The sequence below is a fragment of the Anarhichas minor genome, unplaced genomic scaffold (genome assembly GCF_050575085.1).
Source record: "Anarhichas minor isolate MPS153535 unplaced genomic scaffold, ASM5057508v1 ptg000007l, whole genome shotgun sequence".
Classification (NCBI taxonomy): domain Eukaryota; kingdom Metazoa; phylum Chordata; class Actinopteri; order Perciformes; family Anarhichadidae; genus Anarhichas; species Anarhichas minor.
Genome location: NW_027466453.1, coordinates 15,545,759 through 15,561,981, shown reverse-complemented (window position 1 = coordinate 15,561,981; position 16,223 = coordinate 15,545,759). Strand labels below are relative to the sequence as shown.

General features: G+C 42.1%; 3 protein-coding genes across 5 annotated transcripts in view; 1 reads left to right on the top strand and 2 right to left on the bottom strand.

The window, feature by feature from the left end:
• Positions 1-1,415: 1,415 nt before the first annotated feature.
• Positions 1,416-6,153, bottom strand: LOC142944915 (zona pellucida sperm-binding protein 3-like). Its single transcript, XM_076086121.1, has 10 exons — positions 4,558-6,153; positions 4,372-4,487; positions 4,187-4,290; positions 3,933-4,107; positions 3,498-3,615; positions 3,336-3,418; positions 3,103-3,251; positions 2,804-2,962; positions 1,808-1,918; positions 1,416-1,731 (listed from the first exon to the last, which is right to left on the bottom strand). Exons 1-10 carry the CDS (start codon positions 4,927-4,929, stop codon positions 1,523-1,525), a joined length of 1,596 nt encoding a protein of 531 aa, XP_075942236.1. The 5' UTR covers positions 4,930-6,153; the 3' UTR covers positions 1,416-1,522.
• Positions 6,154-6,730: 577 nt separating this feature from the next.
• Positions 6,731-12,504, top strand: LOC142944916 (uncharacterized). The gene is made up of 4 exons (XM_076086122.1): positions 6,731-6,906; positions 7,150-7,506; positions 7,605-7,711; positions 8,633-12,504. The coding sequence occupies exons 1-4, from the start codon at positions 6,858-6,860 to the stop codon at positions 8,843-8,845; spliced, it is 726 nt and encodes a 241-aa protein (XP_075942237.1). The 5' UTR covers positions 6,731-6,857; the 3' UTR covers positions 8,846-12,504.
• The window catches only part of tnrc6c1 (trinucleotide repeat containing adaptor 6C1), a 40,796-nt gene continuing 33,549 nt past the window's right edge, over positions 8,977-16,223 (bottom strand). For all 3 annotated transcript variants that reach the window (XM_076086119.1, XM_076086118.1, XM_076086120.1), the window contains one exon: positions 8,977-16,157. In XM_076086119.1, the coding sequence (XP_075942234.1) occupies positions 15,773-16,157 (385 nt within the window). In that variant the 3' untranslated portion in view covers positions 8,977-15,772. The remainder of the gene's footprint in view (positions 16,158-16,223) is intronic.

Genomic DNA, 16,223 nt, shown 5'->3' with positions numbered 1-16,223 from the left:
AACTGATGTGGGAGAATTAAAGCTGCAGTCACCCTGAGATACAAGCCTGTGATTGGCCCACACTTAGCCAGTGGCGTGCCCAGATATTGTTCATAGGGGTGTCCAGAGGGGGCCACTGACAATATTGGGGTGGCACACCAAAACCAAAAGCTGTTAACTGACTTTCAGCAATTCTATTCTGCTGTTGTAGGCTTTATAGGTTAGTTGAGATCTAGTCAATACGAGAGCTAAGTAATCACATACGGATGTACTTTGGCTTCATATTTCACAGTTAATGTTACGAATGATTTGATGTGTATCGACTAATACCGGTACAGTTACCATTTTGAGTTCCACAACAATCCAGTTGTAATGTGTTGCAAATGTTCGGAAATGCATTGTTCTTCAAATTGTCCTTTTACTTGAAAAGTCAAATATATATCTTTAATTTGAAGGAGTACATTGATTGTAAGGAACAAAACATTTACCAGGAACAAGGCTACTCAAGTTTAAAAACACCTCACAAAGGCCCACCTTATGAATAATTAACTTGCGGGTCAACAACCCCCCCTTGGCAATGCCGCTGCACCCATCATTTTATAATATGTTGCCCAATTGTATATTGTAAACATTCATATCTGAGACATGTTTTTATTTTTTTAAAGATAGTTGGTACATGGCCACTTCACTTAATTTTCTGGATTTCCCAATGCATTAAAAATAATTCTAGAGGCTGTAATCGTACCTACCGCATAATTCAGGTTTTGATACATCTGATATTTCACGTGTCCCCTTAAACTGAACTAAATCAAAGCTCAGGACTTGCCTAACTGAACCAGAATGGCCTCACTACTGTACATTTATAAGACGTAGTGAAGTTTCCGCCTCTATTCTGCACTTTTGAAACATCGTGTTACGTTTTACATCCAGAGTATAAAGTTTGCATTAATATTCAGACCAAACACTTTTACATCTCGACAGTGAAACATATCTTGCAGTTTTGGGTCTCAGCTGTGCTCGCTACATTTGAACCCTTCTGTGGATGCTTCCATCACAGTGATGAAACAAGTGTCAAACTAATTCCTAATTGAGTAGATGGTGCGTTCACATTGGAAAGGTTTTGAGGTCTACTGAAGCGGACAGCATGCAAACAAAATACGGTCTTTTTGGTGTGGAAACTGGACAGCTGGGGAAAGTTGGTGAAACACCAGAGAGCACAGAAAACTGTTTTTAGTCTCACATTTTTGCCTTCTCTGAAGTTTGGACAGCAGTATTTTAAAGTTGGTTTGTTTGATTAAATTGATACAACACTCACATTTTGTACCAGGAGGAAACTACAACATTGAGGTGGCAAAACTACATTTAGAAAGAAGGCGTATTCAGCTGGTTGCAAATCTGGAACCTCTCGCTTGATGCCACTAAAGCTTACACACTGGTCCTTTCAACAATGTTTATTTCCTTTGAGCATTGCAGGAAAACTGTATGCATTTACAGAACAATTAAAAAAAGTATGCAATTAAAAAAATATAGATTATATAGTTTATTATATTTCAGGGTCATTTGTATCTGAAAGGGCATTTCCTGTTACAGTTGCATTTGACATTTTGGTCACATCCACAGTAAACTGAACAGTTGGGCTGACATCGCCGAGGGCTGCTGTGACGTTTTTGTCCAGCGCTGCTCCCTCTGATTTCAAGCTGACGTCAGGAGAGGTCTTTTCTAGAAGAGCAGAGTCTTCTACAGCATTTTCATCTGTAATTAGAGAGAGTTTTAATTGCCATGCCACAGTGCCATTTATAGAAACGCGTTAAATCTTTCCATATTTTACCTTCAAGATCAGTTTCACTTTTGACATCTTCATTCTTCTCAGAATCAAAAGTCTGAATCATCGCCTCGTCTGGTGTGGATTGCGAACCAAGAAGCAGTCCCTTCTTCTGATCTAGGATAGAAATATAATTTTCATTAAGATCTTTCTTTACATTAGTCATTCAGCAGACGCTTTTATCCAAAGCGACTTACAATAATTGTATTCAAGAGAACTACTAGTCACCAGAAGTTGTAAGTGCATCTCCTTTTTTAACCAAGCATCTAAGAGCAAAATTACAGTGCAGAAAACAAATACAATAAGTGCAACAAACTAATATGAATACAATAAGTGCTAAGTGGAAGGCTCAGGGTAGTACTTCTTGAAGGTGAGTTTTCAGCCTGCGCCAAAAGATGGGCAGTGACTCTGCTGTCCTGACGTCAGTGGGGAGTTCATTCCACCGCTGTGGGGCCAGGACAGAAAACAGCCGTGACCGGGTCGATCGGCCGCAGGGACCTCTGAACGACGGGGCAACCAATCGCCCCGAGGCAGCAGAGCGAAGTGGTCGGGCGGGGGTGTAGGGCTTGACCATGGCCTGGAGATAGGAAGGTTCCTTTCACTGCCCTGTAGGCTAGCGCCAGAGTCTTAAACTGGATGAGAGCTCTTACAGGTTGCCAGTGGAGATGGGAAGTTGTGTGGGAGAACTTGGGGCGATTGAACACCAGGCAAGCTGCAAGAGCCTGGATTAGCACCTGCGCCGTCTAGTCAGTGAGGAAGGTGCGAATCCTCCTGATGTTGGAGAGCAGGAATCTGCAGGAGCGTGTAACCGATGCAATGTTTGCTGAAAATGACAGTCGGTCGTCCAGGGTTACACCCAGGTTCCTCGCAGTCCGAGTTGGCGTCACCAACTCCAACATCTTTGCAGAACATAAAATGCTTGGACAACATCCTCAACACAAGGGCCAAAAGATTTAAAAAAACACTCAGTTAGCAAAGGTAAATCGTCGATTTGGAGTTTACCATTTTTGTTGTTTATTCCACTTCTCCACTGGCTGCCATCCAGTGAAGAGCTGTCAATTTTATTCAGAACAGCAGGAAGCTCCTCCTCAGGTATTGGCTCACTTTTCTGCTTGGCTGGCAAGACCATCATCGGACCCACTCTTGCCTCCTGTTCCAACACTAAGCAGAACAATTACAAGTCCAAAACCATGTTTGAAGCCTGACGTCACAAAACATTTAGGCTACTGAAATGCATCACGACAACATCTGCAGCCAATATTGCAAGATATCCATTATACAAGTTTCTGTAAGAAGCCAACCTGTATTGGTCCTCGGTCTGCTCCTCGAGAACGGTTCAGGTTCATCTTGATTTACAAACCCACGAGGACCAAACTTGCCAGGGCTGCTGGGCTTATCGTGACTTTGACAATACCCACATAAATAGTTGTTATCATCAGCTGACTTCCATCTGAAAGGCAATTTAGATAATCACACACTTCCTCATTTACTCAGTTTGTACAATGGAAGACATTTCGGGCTGGATCTCACTTGCCTTCCATTTACAAAAGTGCATGCCTTGTTTGGTGCCTCTGCATCATTTTCTGGTACAGCATTCAGGTGACATGTGATGTAGAGCTTTCAGAGGGAAACGTAAGTGTGGGAAAACAATCTACATGTGTAATAATGTATTGAGCCAAGTAAAGTAGAGTCTTACCTGTCCTTGGTCCTCATTATGGAACCTAAAGGCATCAATGTTCAACTGGAGCTTGTCATCCTGTGTCCTGGATAAGAAGTGGGCCCTAGAACCTGGAAGCTCAGAGTCAACCAAGCACCTATGAAGGGGGAGGATTTTAGAGTTGTGCTAGTAGTGGCCAATCTTCCCTTCAATGCAGTTGTGTGGTTGAGTTAAGACCAGAATCTGACTCAATGCCATTTTTAGAAGTCTAGAAAACAAGTCAAAAACAAACTTGACTCCAGTCCAGTCTAAAGTCATCTGGTAAACTCATTTCTTTCCAACTCCACACACACCCAGATTTCTCATTTGTAGTCTTCAGACCAGACATCACTTGAGGTAATTTAGCAAACTCATGTTTTCTAGGTCAGGTTCCCCTTTGATTTACCATCAAGTTGGAGCCTTCCAAGTGCTTACCCATTTTCAACAAAGTTGTATCTGGGAACAGAGTGTATATCGGGGGTAAGTGTAGCCACACAGCTGCTCACAAACACTCGGAGCCCCATGTGATGACCAACTCTGACTGAGGCTTCGATGTTGATGGGCTCACCGATGTAAAACACATTAGAGCTTCTTCGATAACGCCAGTCATCTGCACGGAAATGAAAAAAATATCTAAATACTGATCGCAAATAAGTCAAAACACAACATGAGAAATGAAGGAAACCTACTCGTCATGATTCTCAAATCAAACGCCAAAGTTGCCTCTACAGCTTGGTTAGACATGAAGGGGATCCAGGTGGGCATGAGTGAAATACTGGACAAACTGTACTTCCTAAGAAACAGAAAAAAACATTTCCAAAAAAGTGAGACAGTGTCTGGAGAGCTTTAAAAATATGAGCTTTAAAAGACAGACCTTTTATAATGACACTCAAGTGGAATCACAGCCTCATCCATTCGAACCACCCCGTATGGAGAGGCCACAGGAGAGTATAGGAGAAGGTTTGTGTAGACCAGAGCGTCTTCAGTCATCTGTGGGGAGTACACGCGTTTAAAACTAGTATAGCGTATAATAAATAAATTATAATAAATCCATCATTACCCAATGTTTGGTGCCGCAGTCTACGAGTCCAACAAGGATTCTGTACTCATCTCCTGAAGACGTTGTAGCTCTACAGTAATCATCGTGCTCCACTCCAAGGTGTAATTCGTCGCTATTAACAGGAGCTCCAACTCCAAACAGGTCAGCTTTGATAATAATCTCCAACGAGTCTGGATGGCAGGTCACTCGGACAGTATTTACCTGCTCTGGTTCCTCGGCTGGAGCCTTTTGTTGCGGAGTATGTTGGGAGCTCCCTGTGGTCTGAGGTCTTTGAAATAAACCATGTCGTGTTGAATCTTTGAAAGGAAAAGCAAAAGATGACCTGAAACAGAGTCCAACCAGGAGGCTAACCCAAAAACACAAGGTCTTCATGGCACAAAAAAAACAGCAAACTGGTTCAGAATGCAAACTGTCCTCCTGTCTGACCCACTAGACAACACATCAGTCTGAGCAGTGAAGCGTTTTTAACTTCATATTCAGACAATCAGCCTCTTCAGAACAGCACTGCACACCTGAGCCTAATCATCCACTAATCAGCCAGTAATTGGTTTCACACCCTCTGAGACTCAAGACCAAAGTCTGATGAAGTTGAGGAGGATAAAATAAAATCTTCACACATATTTGCTTTATTGTGTGTTTCTTTGGAAATTCAATTATGTGTTACAGTGCATCAAAACTGCAAAAACATTCAATACAGAAATGCAATTCAAACATCAAGAAACAAAAATTGAAAATGCCTCCACAGTCATAGTTTGCCACTACATACAAGTATGTAGAAGAAATGGCACAGTACAGTAGCTTATCAAAAAAAGTCATGTAAAAGTTATAGTATACTATGTCAATAAAAGTAATGAAAAAGTTATATTATAGCATGTCGAAAAAAGTCAGAGAAGAGTATGTCGAAAAAAGTCATAATAAAGTCATCGTATTGTGTGTTGAAAAAAGTAAAAAAAAAAAAGTCATAGTATAGTATGTCGATAAAAGTAATGAAAAAAATCATACTATAGCATGTTGAAAAACGTTATCGTATAGCATGTCGAAAAAAGATACCCACTGGTAAGTATCGAACCCAGACTGAATTTGACTGTGGGGTAGCGACGCTAACCACTAGACCACCTGTGTATCATGAAACATTCAGGGTGTGTCCTCATAGCATACTGATTATTTGTTAAAGGATATCCTGTTCAGTTGTAACAATAGTAATAAAAAAGTAATAATATAGCATGTCGAAAAAAGTCAAACAAAAAGTCGGTCTACTTTATCAAAAAAGTCATAAAAAGTCATCTTATACTTTGTCGATAAAAGTAATGAAAAAGTCATAGAAGAGAATGTCGAAAAAAGTCATGAAAAAAAAGTCAAAGTATATTATTTCGAAATAAAGACCCACAGGTAAGTTTTGAACCCAGTTTATTTGGCAGTGAGGGAGCGACACTAACCACTACACCACCTATGTATAAGGCAAACTCTAGTCATGAAACATTCAGCGTGTCCTCATAGCATATTGATTAATTGTTACAGGATATCCTATTCAGATGTAACAATAAAAAAGTAATAGTATGAAAAAAAAACGGCATAAAGAAGTATGAAGAGTGTTGCATGTGATTAAAAAAAAGTCTTACAAATTTAATTTTAAAATGTCATGAAAAGGTTATCAAAGAGGTCTTAGTATCATATTTCATTTGAATTCATTAAAAAGTTATAGCATAATATGCAACAAGAAATACATAAAAAACTGACTATAGTATGTCATTAAAAGGTCATTTTCTAGTAGCTCATTAAAAGCCATTCTATGGTATATACCGTTTAAAAAGATATAAGAAATTCATAGTATATATGTCATAAAAAGTCACAGTATAGTATGTCATAAAGAAGTCATAATATCAACTTCATATGACATTTTGTGACATATTATACTATGATATTTTTGCCACATTTGAATGGCATACAATGAAATTTGTATTCCGTTTTTATAGCATACTATACCATGACTTTTTACTACATTTTGGAAGCACCCCTTTATACATCAAGAGTGTACATCCAGTTGCTGATGGCTTTAAAGTCTGATGCTTCACATCCAGAGTCTGAAAAATATTAAAATTTCGCTGAGACAACCTCACTGTCTCACAAGACCAACGGCAGTATTTCAACGGCAGTTCTTACACTGAAGTCCTCTTCCTGCTTTGAGGTGAAGAACAATGAGGGTGTTCACGAAGTCTCACAATAGACGAGAAGGAAGTAGGGGGAGTACAACATGACTTAGCTTTGGTATATCTTATCGTGTTGTTATAACTGAAAAGGCCATGAAGATGAGCTTGGCATGCATTCTCATTTTCATTCAGCTCTTTGAAGGTAAGAAAAATGTCCACTTTTTACTTACGAAAACTGTAACTGCTTTATCCTGACATTAACTTTTTTCTCTCCCGTCTAATACAGTGATTTGTTTCTCTTTACTGGGAGGAATATCCGACCACAGTTGTGGTGCTTTGGTGGACTGACCAAAATAGCTATGCTGCTAGCATGACTAAAGACTGTCATTAACTGTGTATTTTTGCTAGAACTTTAACTAGAAACTATTTTTGTTTTCTCTTCCAGCCTATGCGGAGTTGCTCTTTAAGCAGCTGACAGAGAGCCAGTCACTAGAGCTCTCCTGTTCCCCTCAGCAGGAGCACAGCACCCTGATACGCCTCCACCTGTACCACCGCAATGCCCAGAGCCAGACGACCCTGCTGTCCATGGCCGAGGGTGGCGGGCTGAGGGTCAGCACGGACCACGGGGGCCGTCTGCAGCTCCGTGGAGGTCTGGACTCCCTGCAGGTCAATGTGACCGTGACCCTTTTGCAGCGCAGTGACACGGGACTCTACGTGTGGGAGCTGAACTACAGAGTGGACAACAGCTCTGATCAGATCAGCCTCAGTGCTCCGAAGGTTTTCTTGTTGGTTGAAGGGACAGGTATGTGGTTCAGACACCTCACGATACACTCTGCTGCAGTTAAAAAGTCAAGTACCTCTGTGCAGACTGAAATGTGTCTTGGTGTGTTTGTGGTGCAGGGAGGTCATGCCAGTGCTCTCCCAGTTACCCTCCTCTGCTCCTGACCATCTTTACAATAGCGGGGCTTCTTCTGCTCACACTCAGCTGGCTGGTCGTAGAGAAATGTGTAAGTGTTCACACTTTTAACTGAATTGTTCATTTCTGATGTTTTTTGTTTCGTGAAGCAACAATGCACCTGTGTTTGACAAACAGTACGCCTCCTCGTGTTCCATAATCTTGCAGTATAGTATCTGACTGATGCACTAGCTTTTCAGGCTTTTCAACTGCTGTAAATCAAAATGAAGTGAGTCATATTGAGTTCAATACCAATTAATGCGTCAGCTTTAATAGAGGCCTGCCAGACATCTGTTTGAGGGAGCTAGTTTTCAAGGCAATTTATGTAAATGATAATTACTGCTGGGACTGTTGGTGCATGACTCACAAACTGACATTATGTCTAGTGGCAAAGGGAAAAGAAATCTCCAATTCAATATGAAATGACTGAAAACAGTCATCAAATGTGGACTCACATCAGTACTGACATACAATATATCTGTCAAGCAACTGTGCAACTGTACAAGCTAAAGCCTCAAAAATGACCATCAATGTCAAAGCTGTAGTCTTAAAAAAAAAAAAACATTACAAACTTCACTTAATCACTGTTAACTTCATCAATATTGTGTTGTATTAGACTGTATAATCCCTGTATTGTGTGTTATTGTCCTGACTGGGCCTAAATAAGCCTGAACTTTGACATTCTGTGTGCTGTATATATTACTATACATCTACTGTTACTCAGAACATGGGTTTCAAATCGTCAGCTGTGGACCGGACCTGGTCCCAAAACATGTTTAGAATGAATTGTTACATCCAACACACATAATTGGAGGATACAAACTATACGTTTCTAAACCAAAAGAAAGGTTGACCTGGAACACAGACAGTTACAAGAGGGTTGAAAATGTATTATATTGATTAAATATATACATATACAGTATTTGACCACCAAATTCTGATCAGTTAAATCTTGTTCTGTGTTGTACTGTAGGTGAAGGCGAGGCATCATCACAGACCACAACCTCCGGTTCCTATCTATGAGGAAATGACCACGAAGCAGCAGAGTACAGGAATCCCCCGAAATAACCCCGAGGCCCCCTCACACCTGGAGGAAGTCAACTTCCCCGTGTACGCCAACCCAAACATCCGCCAACCACAGGACAACTACTACGCCTGTCCCAGACAGCTCGCCCTCAGACCCTGATGTGACTTCCGGTGCAGCAAACATTGACAGGAAATGACACCAGCTCTGGGAGCAAGAGGTGACTCTCCGCCAGGACATAAAAAAAAATAAAGATGTTGGTTTGGTGGAACGAACAAACTCCAAATGGCACATTTTTAACAGCCAAGAAAAAAATGCTATTTTATTAATATTTGAAAGAAGCTCCATAGTTCATGAAAACATTTGTTTCGGTGCATGTCATTTAACAATCACATTCTATGAGGAAAAGGAGATATACAGAGAGAAAAAATAAAACATTACAAGCCACTGACTTTTCATTAAATCTCAGTACAGACATTTTTCCTTAATACCCCCCCCCCCCCAAAAAAAGGCAAAAAAAAAAAAAGCAGAGAAAAAAGCAGCCCTAATCCCACATCACCCACCCCACCCTAAAAAAAAAACTTAACTGAGAAAAAAAAACCCTTGAGGGTGACAGGCTAGAATCCCACAGTGCTAAAGAGTGAGACGCTCATTGGTTTTAGGAATACACAGCATGGCGATGTAGCGCTAGGTCAATCTGAATCGGGGGAAGGAAGCTGGAGGCAGAGGGCTATACATGAATCACCTCCCCCTCCACCCCCTGAAAAAATAAAGTAAAAACACATTGGATCCCAAAAACCCCGGCAATAGATCAGCCACTTAGAAGTAGGCCATAAAATCCCCATCTCCCCCCCCCCCCCCCCCCCTCCCCCAAAAAACACTTGTGCATAGTTTCATGATCCTTTACAACCAGCTCATGTTTTACAAACATCCTCCAAAATGTGAAAAATGTTCCACAAAAGTCTGATTTCTCTATTAATAATACCCGCTGTGAGAGAATGAGAGAGAGATAGAGGAAAGAAAGAGTAATGCACAATGTTCCTGATTCAGTCAGGACGGGACCTCATTAAGAAAACACAATAAAGATTCAAACATACAGCATTTTGCATGTTATTCACTGTCTTTCTTTTTCTTTTTTTAACAATCAAAATCATTGACCTTTTTCATTTTTAAATGTAAAGCAATTTTAATATATAGATTTTATATAAAGCACTCCATTTTCATTTAAAGTCCATTATTTGGTTATTATGTAACTGCTACGGATTCTCTTCTTCTGAAATCCATAACTTTCAGTGCTTAGAATTGTTTCTTTTAAATCTTCCATTTTTTTTTTTTGACTCATCATAAAAATGTACATTAAAATGGCGTGGAGTTGGTACTCTGGAACCCTGGCCTTCCTGAGACAAGATCCACTTTTTTCGTGTGTGTGCAAGATAGTGAGCAATTATGTCTTTTTTTTCTTTTCTTTTCTGTTCTTTTTATATAAAGGAAAAATATATATAATCAACATAAAACATACAGGCTTCAGATAGTCAATGAAATCAACATTAACACAGAACAAAGAAGGTTAAACAGAACAAGACAACACTGTTCAATCCCAGAGTTCTGAAAGTAGCACAAGAAATATTCATTCTTTGAAGTGTTGTGTTGCACTTTTTTTTTTTCTTTTCTTTTTTTTTAATGGAAGCATTTGTCCTTTTTATTTTTATTTTTCCAACATTCCCATGGTTTAATTCCTTTGTGTTGCTGATTTTTTTTTTGAACTCCAGAAATAAACAAAGTGTTTGTAAACTGTCGGTGGCCTTGCAGGAAAACAAATGACAATATGAGTGAATTGAACATGAGTGAAAACAGAACGAAAGCTAACAAACCAAAAAGGTAGGCACCTCTGAAGTGAGCCCTAGAAGCCAAGGCTCAGTCTGATGTCTTGTCCTTCAATCTCCCCGTTGCTCAGATTTGGGAGAGCTGAAGTCCTTCTACCCAAATCTATGGCCACAGGTCTGCAAAATACTTTTTTTTTTTGCTGATTTTTTAAAATGTTTTTTATACATATGTGATTTTTTTATTTTTATAGTTTTCTTGTTTTTTCCCCTCAGGTTTATAGTCCGAAAAATGGTGCAATACTCAATTATGATCCATACTTTCTTGGATTATTCCACAATGAAAGCCACTAAGGTAGATAAACATTACATTTTAAAAACACACTTATTTTAGTCCTTGAGTAAACATTTACACGTGAACTGTCCCCGTCTCCCCTCAGTACTTGTATCATGTTGTTCGTTTAGCTGGATGAGGGGTGAGGCCGACACTCAGTGCAACGCTAGAGGCTAGTAACAATTAACATCAGAATATAGTTTTGACGAGCAAAAAGAAAAACAAAAGAAAACAAATCAACAACAAAAGTATACTGAATTGAAAAAGAACCACAAGGCGGAATTCCCTCCGCTGTAATCACGAGCTCTCACACATGTCGTCACCTCACACGCTAAACATTCATTCACACAACATACAGTACAAGCAGCCTTGTGCAAACACTCAAATACAACAGATGTAAATTTGCCTTTATATCGATCTTTGTTTTCAACAACACTCGTTTTTCAAATTTAATTCACTCTGAACCGATGCTATCAAAAAATCTCTGAAGTTCATGAATGAGACAAAAAACCACTACAAAAAAGTGTTCACATTACATTATTGGCGCTTCTTTTGATTCAAGTATTTGTTTTCATTATTTTGTATTACTCTGATATGTTTACGATCTCGTCTTCTGGGAAATATAATGTTGAGGAGGATACACAGGGTGAGGGCCGAAGCCAGGGCGGGGTTGTGGGGCTTAGGCTAAGTGGAAAACAAAGAGATCTAGCCATATACACACATACACCCATTATGTAATCTAGGTTGTATACATGTATGTTGTATATATGAACTAGCATGTGCATATTCAACCCAGGCCTTTGCTTTTGTTTTTTTAAAAGAGTGATTTGCTAATTCAACTCTTTTTGGGGCCCCTGCCCCCAGACCCTCGTCTGATCCATGATTGAGAAGCATACATTTGCTCGAGCTCCAGTTGCCTTTGAGTCTGTGTGACTTTCAAAAAGGGAGAGCATCTGATTTCCAACACTAGACAGGTAGATAAGAGTGCAGGCGCGGGATGTGGGAGGGGGCGGGGCTCTCAGTGCTGGTGCTGCGCCAAAAAAAAAAAAAATCCAGGGCACATCTGAGACTTGACCTCCGTCCCAGTAACCCATCCTCCCACTCTAATTCGACTTCCGATGCCAGTTGCTTGATTCAAGTCCAGTGTGGAGTTAATGCAGGATTTTTTTCTAGGAACGAACAAACAGACAACACAGGCAATAGTGATTGTTTTGTTGAACGAGTCTTAAGCGACTCTGGAAGAGGGCAAATCCCGAAAGTTTTAAGACTTGGTACCTAACTTGAGGTTTGTCCCTATTTCTGCTGATACGTCGGGTCCCTGCCCCCAAAGCCAGATGAGCAGAAACGACCTGCCTTACATATGCTGGCACGACCTTCAGGTTGGAGGTCCAAAATGAACCACCTGGATACAGCTTCCCCACATGTGGCCCCGGAGAACGAGGCCAGACGGGGTGAGAAGGCGGCAGCTTGCAGGGGAACAGAGCACAGGCACCTCAGCCTCGGAGTGCACAGCTGAAACAGACTTATTCTTTTTTTTTTTCTTTTTTTTTTTGTATTTTCTAGTTTTTGCGAAAAAACCTTGATGATAAAGAAAAAGATGTTTTTGGTTTTTAAAGAGATGTACCCGATGTGACCCATAAACAGTGCACAGACACATACAGGGACCACCTCCCCCCCCCCCCTCCTCCTCCTCCTCCTCCCGCAGCCTGGTTCGCCACTAAACTTCCAGTCCACTGTTGGTGAAAGACCAGCACCATTCATCTGTCCTGCCCTTCTACTCCTACAGCTGGAGCTTGTGGTGTACGCCGCTGCAGCAATAAAAGGAAACTTAAGTCTCATCCCGCTTAAGATAAATTAGGATATGGTGGAAGTAGATATTTGCAGATCAGTTGGCACAAGACTGAAGAAGTGACTGTTTGCCAACCACTAGTGCCTCCATTAGTGTCATCTAGTAGCTCTGTCCACACAGTGGGAGACTAAACCCGGGAAGAGACTCTTTCAGTGTCCCTTATCTTTTAATCAAGGGGCAGGAGGGGGGGGGGTTCAAGGGAAGCTGCCTGGTAGTAAAAGTTGAGAGATAAGTAAAGGTTGGCAGATGTGTCGGGGGGGGGGGGGGGGGGGGGGGGGGGGGAGGATGGCTGTGATTTTCTAGATGGCTGTGAACGAACACCTCCTCGTCTTTGCATAGAAATGGAAGGCTGTCATCAGTTGAGGTGGTTCTAAGTGTAACTGAGTGCTCCCATAGTTAAACATAAAGCACCAGTGTGAGTGAGGCCCATCAACACTAAAGGATGTGTGTGCGTGTTATGAGACAACATAAGAGTGGAGGTGCCCCAGGATGGACAGAAGAAGTTGGCTCACTATCCTGGAGACCCTTTGACTACACAACCGTGCCCACCTGATTTGAATAGACTCTTTAATAAACCCCCTGTCGGGCTCTAACTCCCCCACTAACCCTTTTTTTCGACTGAGATCAGTGTTTCGTATGGCCTTGCTGCACAGCTGAGGCGTACCTCTTCAATACACACTGCTTGTGCCTCGGAGGCAGTGGGAGGGGCAGGAGAGAAGCTGAACACTGCATAAAGACCATTATTTTAAAAAAGCCATGAAAACAATCATTATCTATATCATCAATTGATAACAGCAACAATATCAGCAAACTTCATGACAACAATCAAATCAAAATGCACACTGGCAATTCCATAAGTGAAAACCAAGAAAAAACAACACATCAAAACGCCTCCATCTCTGGCTAAAGTGATCCTTGCAGGAGAGAGACAAAGAGAGAGAGTGGAGTTGGAGGTTGCTGAGGACAGACTCTGGCGCAGCAGTAGTAGTAAATTTATTACAGGTGGGCCAGTTCTGAAAGAGCTGCTCTTGGCCTGGAGGCCAGGGGAGGAAGAGGAGGGAAGCCAGTCTGTAGGGATCTGCAGGGAGGCAGCGAGCGAGGGGGAGGGCGGGGTGAGGGCTGCTGCAGAGCACTGCACTCTGCAGCAGGCAGGCACTCAGTGGCCACACTATCACACAGGTTGGCAGGGCCTCCAATAGAAAGAAGACAAAGAAGAAGAAGAAGAAAAAAAAAAAAAAAAAGGACGAAGAAGATGGCGATCCTCCCTGCTGGATCCAGTAGAACATGAACATGTCGAGTGTTTCCAGACACCAAGGCTAAAGATTTCAAAGTATGCAATGTAACAGTGATATTTACTTTGATAAAGAGGGTGGGTGCTTTGGGGTCTTTCCCTGCTGCACCCAGCATCAGTTGAGTTAGTTCTTTCTTTGTATTTCCCTTCACTTTGCTACCATGTTTGACATCCTTCCTGGTCCCACCGACTTGAGGGAAGGATTGAAAAAAACAAAAAAAACATCTTCACATCCATGTCAAGTTAAAAAATAAGCATATAGAGAAGCCACTAAGCAGATTGCTTTTTTGTCTTTTTTTTTTTTTTTCAGTTTTTATTTGCCAGTGTTGCTTCTCCTTTCCTCTATCTGTTGGCATTAAGGGTATAACGAGCTGCGACGCTCTTGCTAAGTGCTATGATAGACCACCTATTCACAAATCTTTGCTTCAAACTTTTCTACCAATGCGAATTTGGGCAAAAAGAAAACAAAAAGGGGCATCTGGTCTTCTGGGGTAAAAAGGAAAACCGGCTCCTCTCATTTTGGTTTGATGCCTTCTCCCCAAGCGCACACACAAAGGGTAGTAGTGGCAGTTTTAGGGGGGGGGGGGGGGTGAAGGGCAGATAGCGTTTTTGCAGTTCAATCATTCCTTACAGTTTCCTCTCTTTCCGAGAGAGGTCATGGTAGGGAGCTTGGGACGGTAGAGTCTGTGGCTTATATTGCACGTCACTTGAAATGGTGGGGGGGAAAAAAACACACCAGTGGGGAACATTTACAACTTGAGGTTTTCCACAACATCAGTGAGAGCGTCCGAAACTGAGACCAAACTGCGAGTTGCCCGCAGATGAGTTGAGGTGCATTGAAGTGTTTGTCTTTACAGCTCCTTAGTAAGAGCAGTGGTTCATTTTGTCGTCCATCACGTTCCATAACTGTACATGTGACGACCCAAAATCCCCCCCCTCCCCCCACCGTGTAAGATTGACAGACACATTTGAATAATATCATTTCTTAGCTTGCAATGATTTAAGAAGAAAAAAAAAAAAAATACAAAAAACAATGGCTTGAAGACGGCGAACGGAGTTGCATCATTCCCTTTTGAGCATTGTGTTGGGGAACTCAATCTGCTTGCAAAAATGCACTGAAGTTGTGAGCTGCGGTTGCTTACGTTGGGCCGCAGCAGCGTGTACTCTCCACTCAGGTTTCACTGGCTCAGAAATAAGGGTGTGCAAGTGTCCGTATGCTTCTTCACCAAGTACAGAGTGAGTGAGGATAGCAGGGCAGGAAAGAGGTTAAGGCTAATATTAGTGCTGAGAGAAACAAATGAGTCTGGACCAGCTGAAAGTTCGACAACCACTCTGATTGAAGGGTTTTACTTTGGGAATGATGCCTTTTCGTGGATCTCTGAGGTGCAGTATGATTGCCTGAAAAGGCAAAGAGGGATTATGCAAGTTTAAAGACGGCAGCTCGGCATCTCGTGTCAGTTTGAACTAAAGTACACAGCGGCGAGTTCCCACAAGTTCATTTCTGTAAAAAGTTCTCTTTCTTTGTTGAATGAAAGACTCCTTCCTGTGTCTCCAAATGTAAAAGCTGAACACTGTGACCAAAAATCTCTCACCGAGATTCACAAAAGAACTGCAACAGAAATGTCATTAAAAACAAAAAGGAGTAGAGGAGGTTGGCGAGGGTGAGCAGCGAGGATGTAGCCTCGCCCTCCTCTTGTCTCTCCTTTTCACCGTTACAGCCACACTGATTATCTCCACAATGATTTGCAAGATTTTTACTCCTGTTGGGTGTTTGTTACAACTGGGCTCTTCCGTCCTACATGGACTCTCCACTCAGCAGGTCCCCAGGCAGCAGGGTATTGATTGGGGTGGGACTCCCCATGACCCGCCCCTCCTCTCCGCTCGGGGGTCCCCACAGGCTGGAATACTGCTGCACACCACCCCACAGCAACTCTCCCCCCGTCTTCGCTCCGCCGGATCCCAGCCCACCGCTACCGCTGCCGTTGTTGTTGTTCCAGTGGGGCGAGTGGCCGATGGGATGGGAGGCTCCGGACCCGGTCCCGCCCATCCTTGTCTGATTGGCGCCCGGAGAGGCCTGCCAGCTGGTTGTTCCGCCAAGCGACTGGCCCTGTGCAAAGAAGCGGGTCACTTCATCTTCCCCAGCAAACTCTGCCAGGATGGTGGTGTTCCCGAGCACGCACCTGGACGGAGGTGAGAGGAAAAACACAGGTGAGTAATAATTCAAACTTCTTAAAAATCAACTGAGC

Bases quoted from the DNA above. Each gene is read 5' to 3' on its own strand.
- LOC142944916 (XM_076086122.1), top strand. From the start codon at position 6,858: ATGAAGATGAGCTTGGCATGCATTCTCATTTTCATTCAGCTCTTTGAA. The intron at 6,907-7,149 runs GTAAGAAAAATG...TTTCTCTTCCAG, and splicing joins TTTCATTCAGCTCTTTGAAG to CCTATGCGGAGTTGCTCTTT. The intron at 7,712-8,632 runs GTAAGTGTTCAC...GTTGTACTGTAG, and splicing joins GGCTGGTCGTAGAGAAATGT to GTGAAGGCGAGGCATCATCA.
- LOC142944915 (XM_076086121.1), bottom strand. From the start codon at position 4,929: ATGAAGACCTTGTGTTTTTGGGTTAGCCTCCTGGTTGGACTCTGTTTC. The intron at 4,291-4,371 runs GTCTGTCTTTTA...TCTGTTTCTTAG, and splicing joins CTTGAGTGTCATTATAAAAG to GAAGTACAGTTTGTCCAGTA. The intron at 1,732-1,807 runs GTAAAATATGGA...CTCTAATTACAG, and splicing joins AAGTGAAACTGATCTTGAAG to ATGAAAATGCTGTAGAAGAC.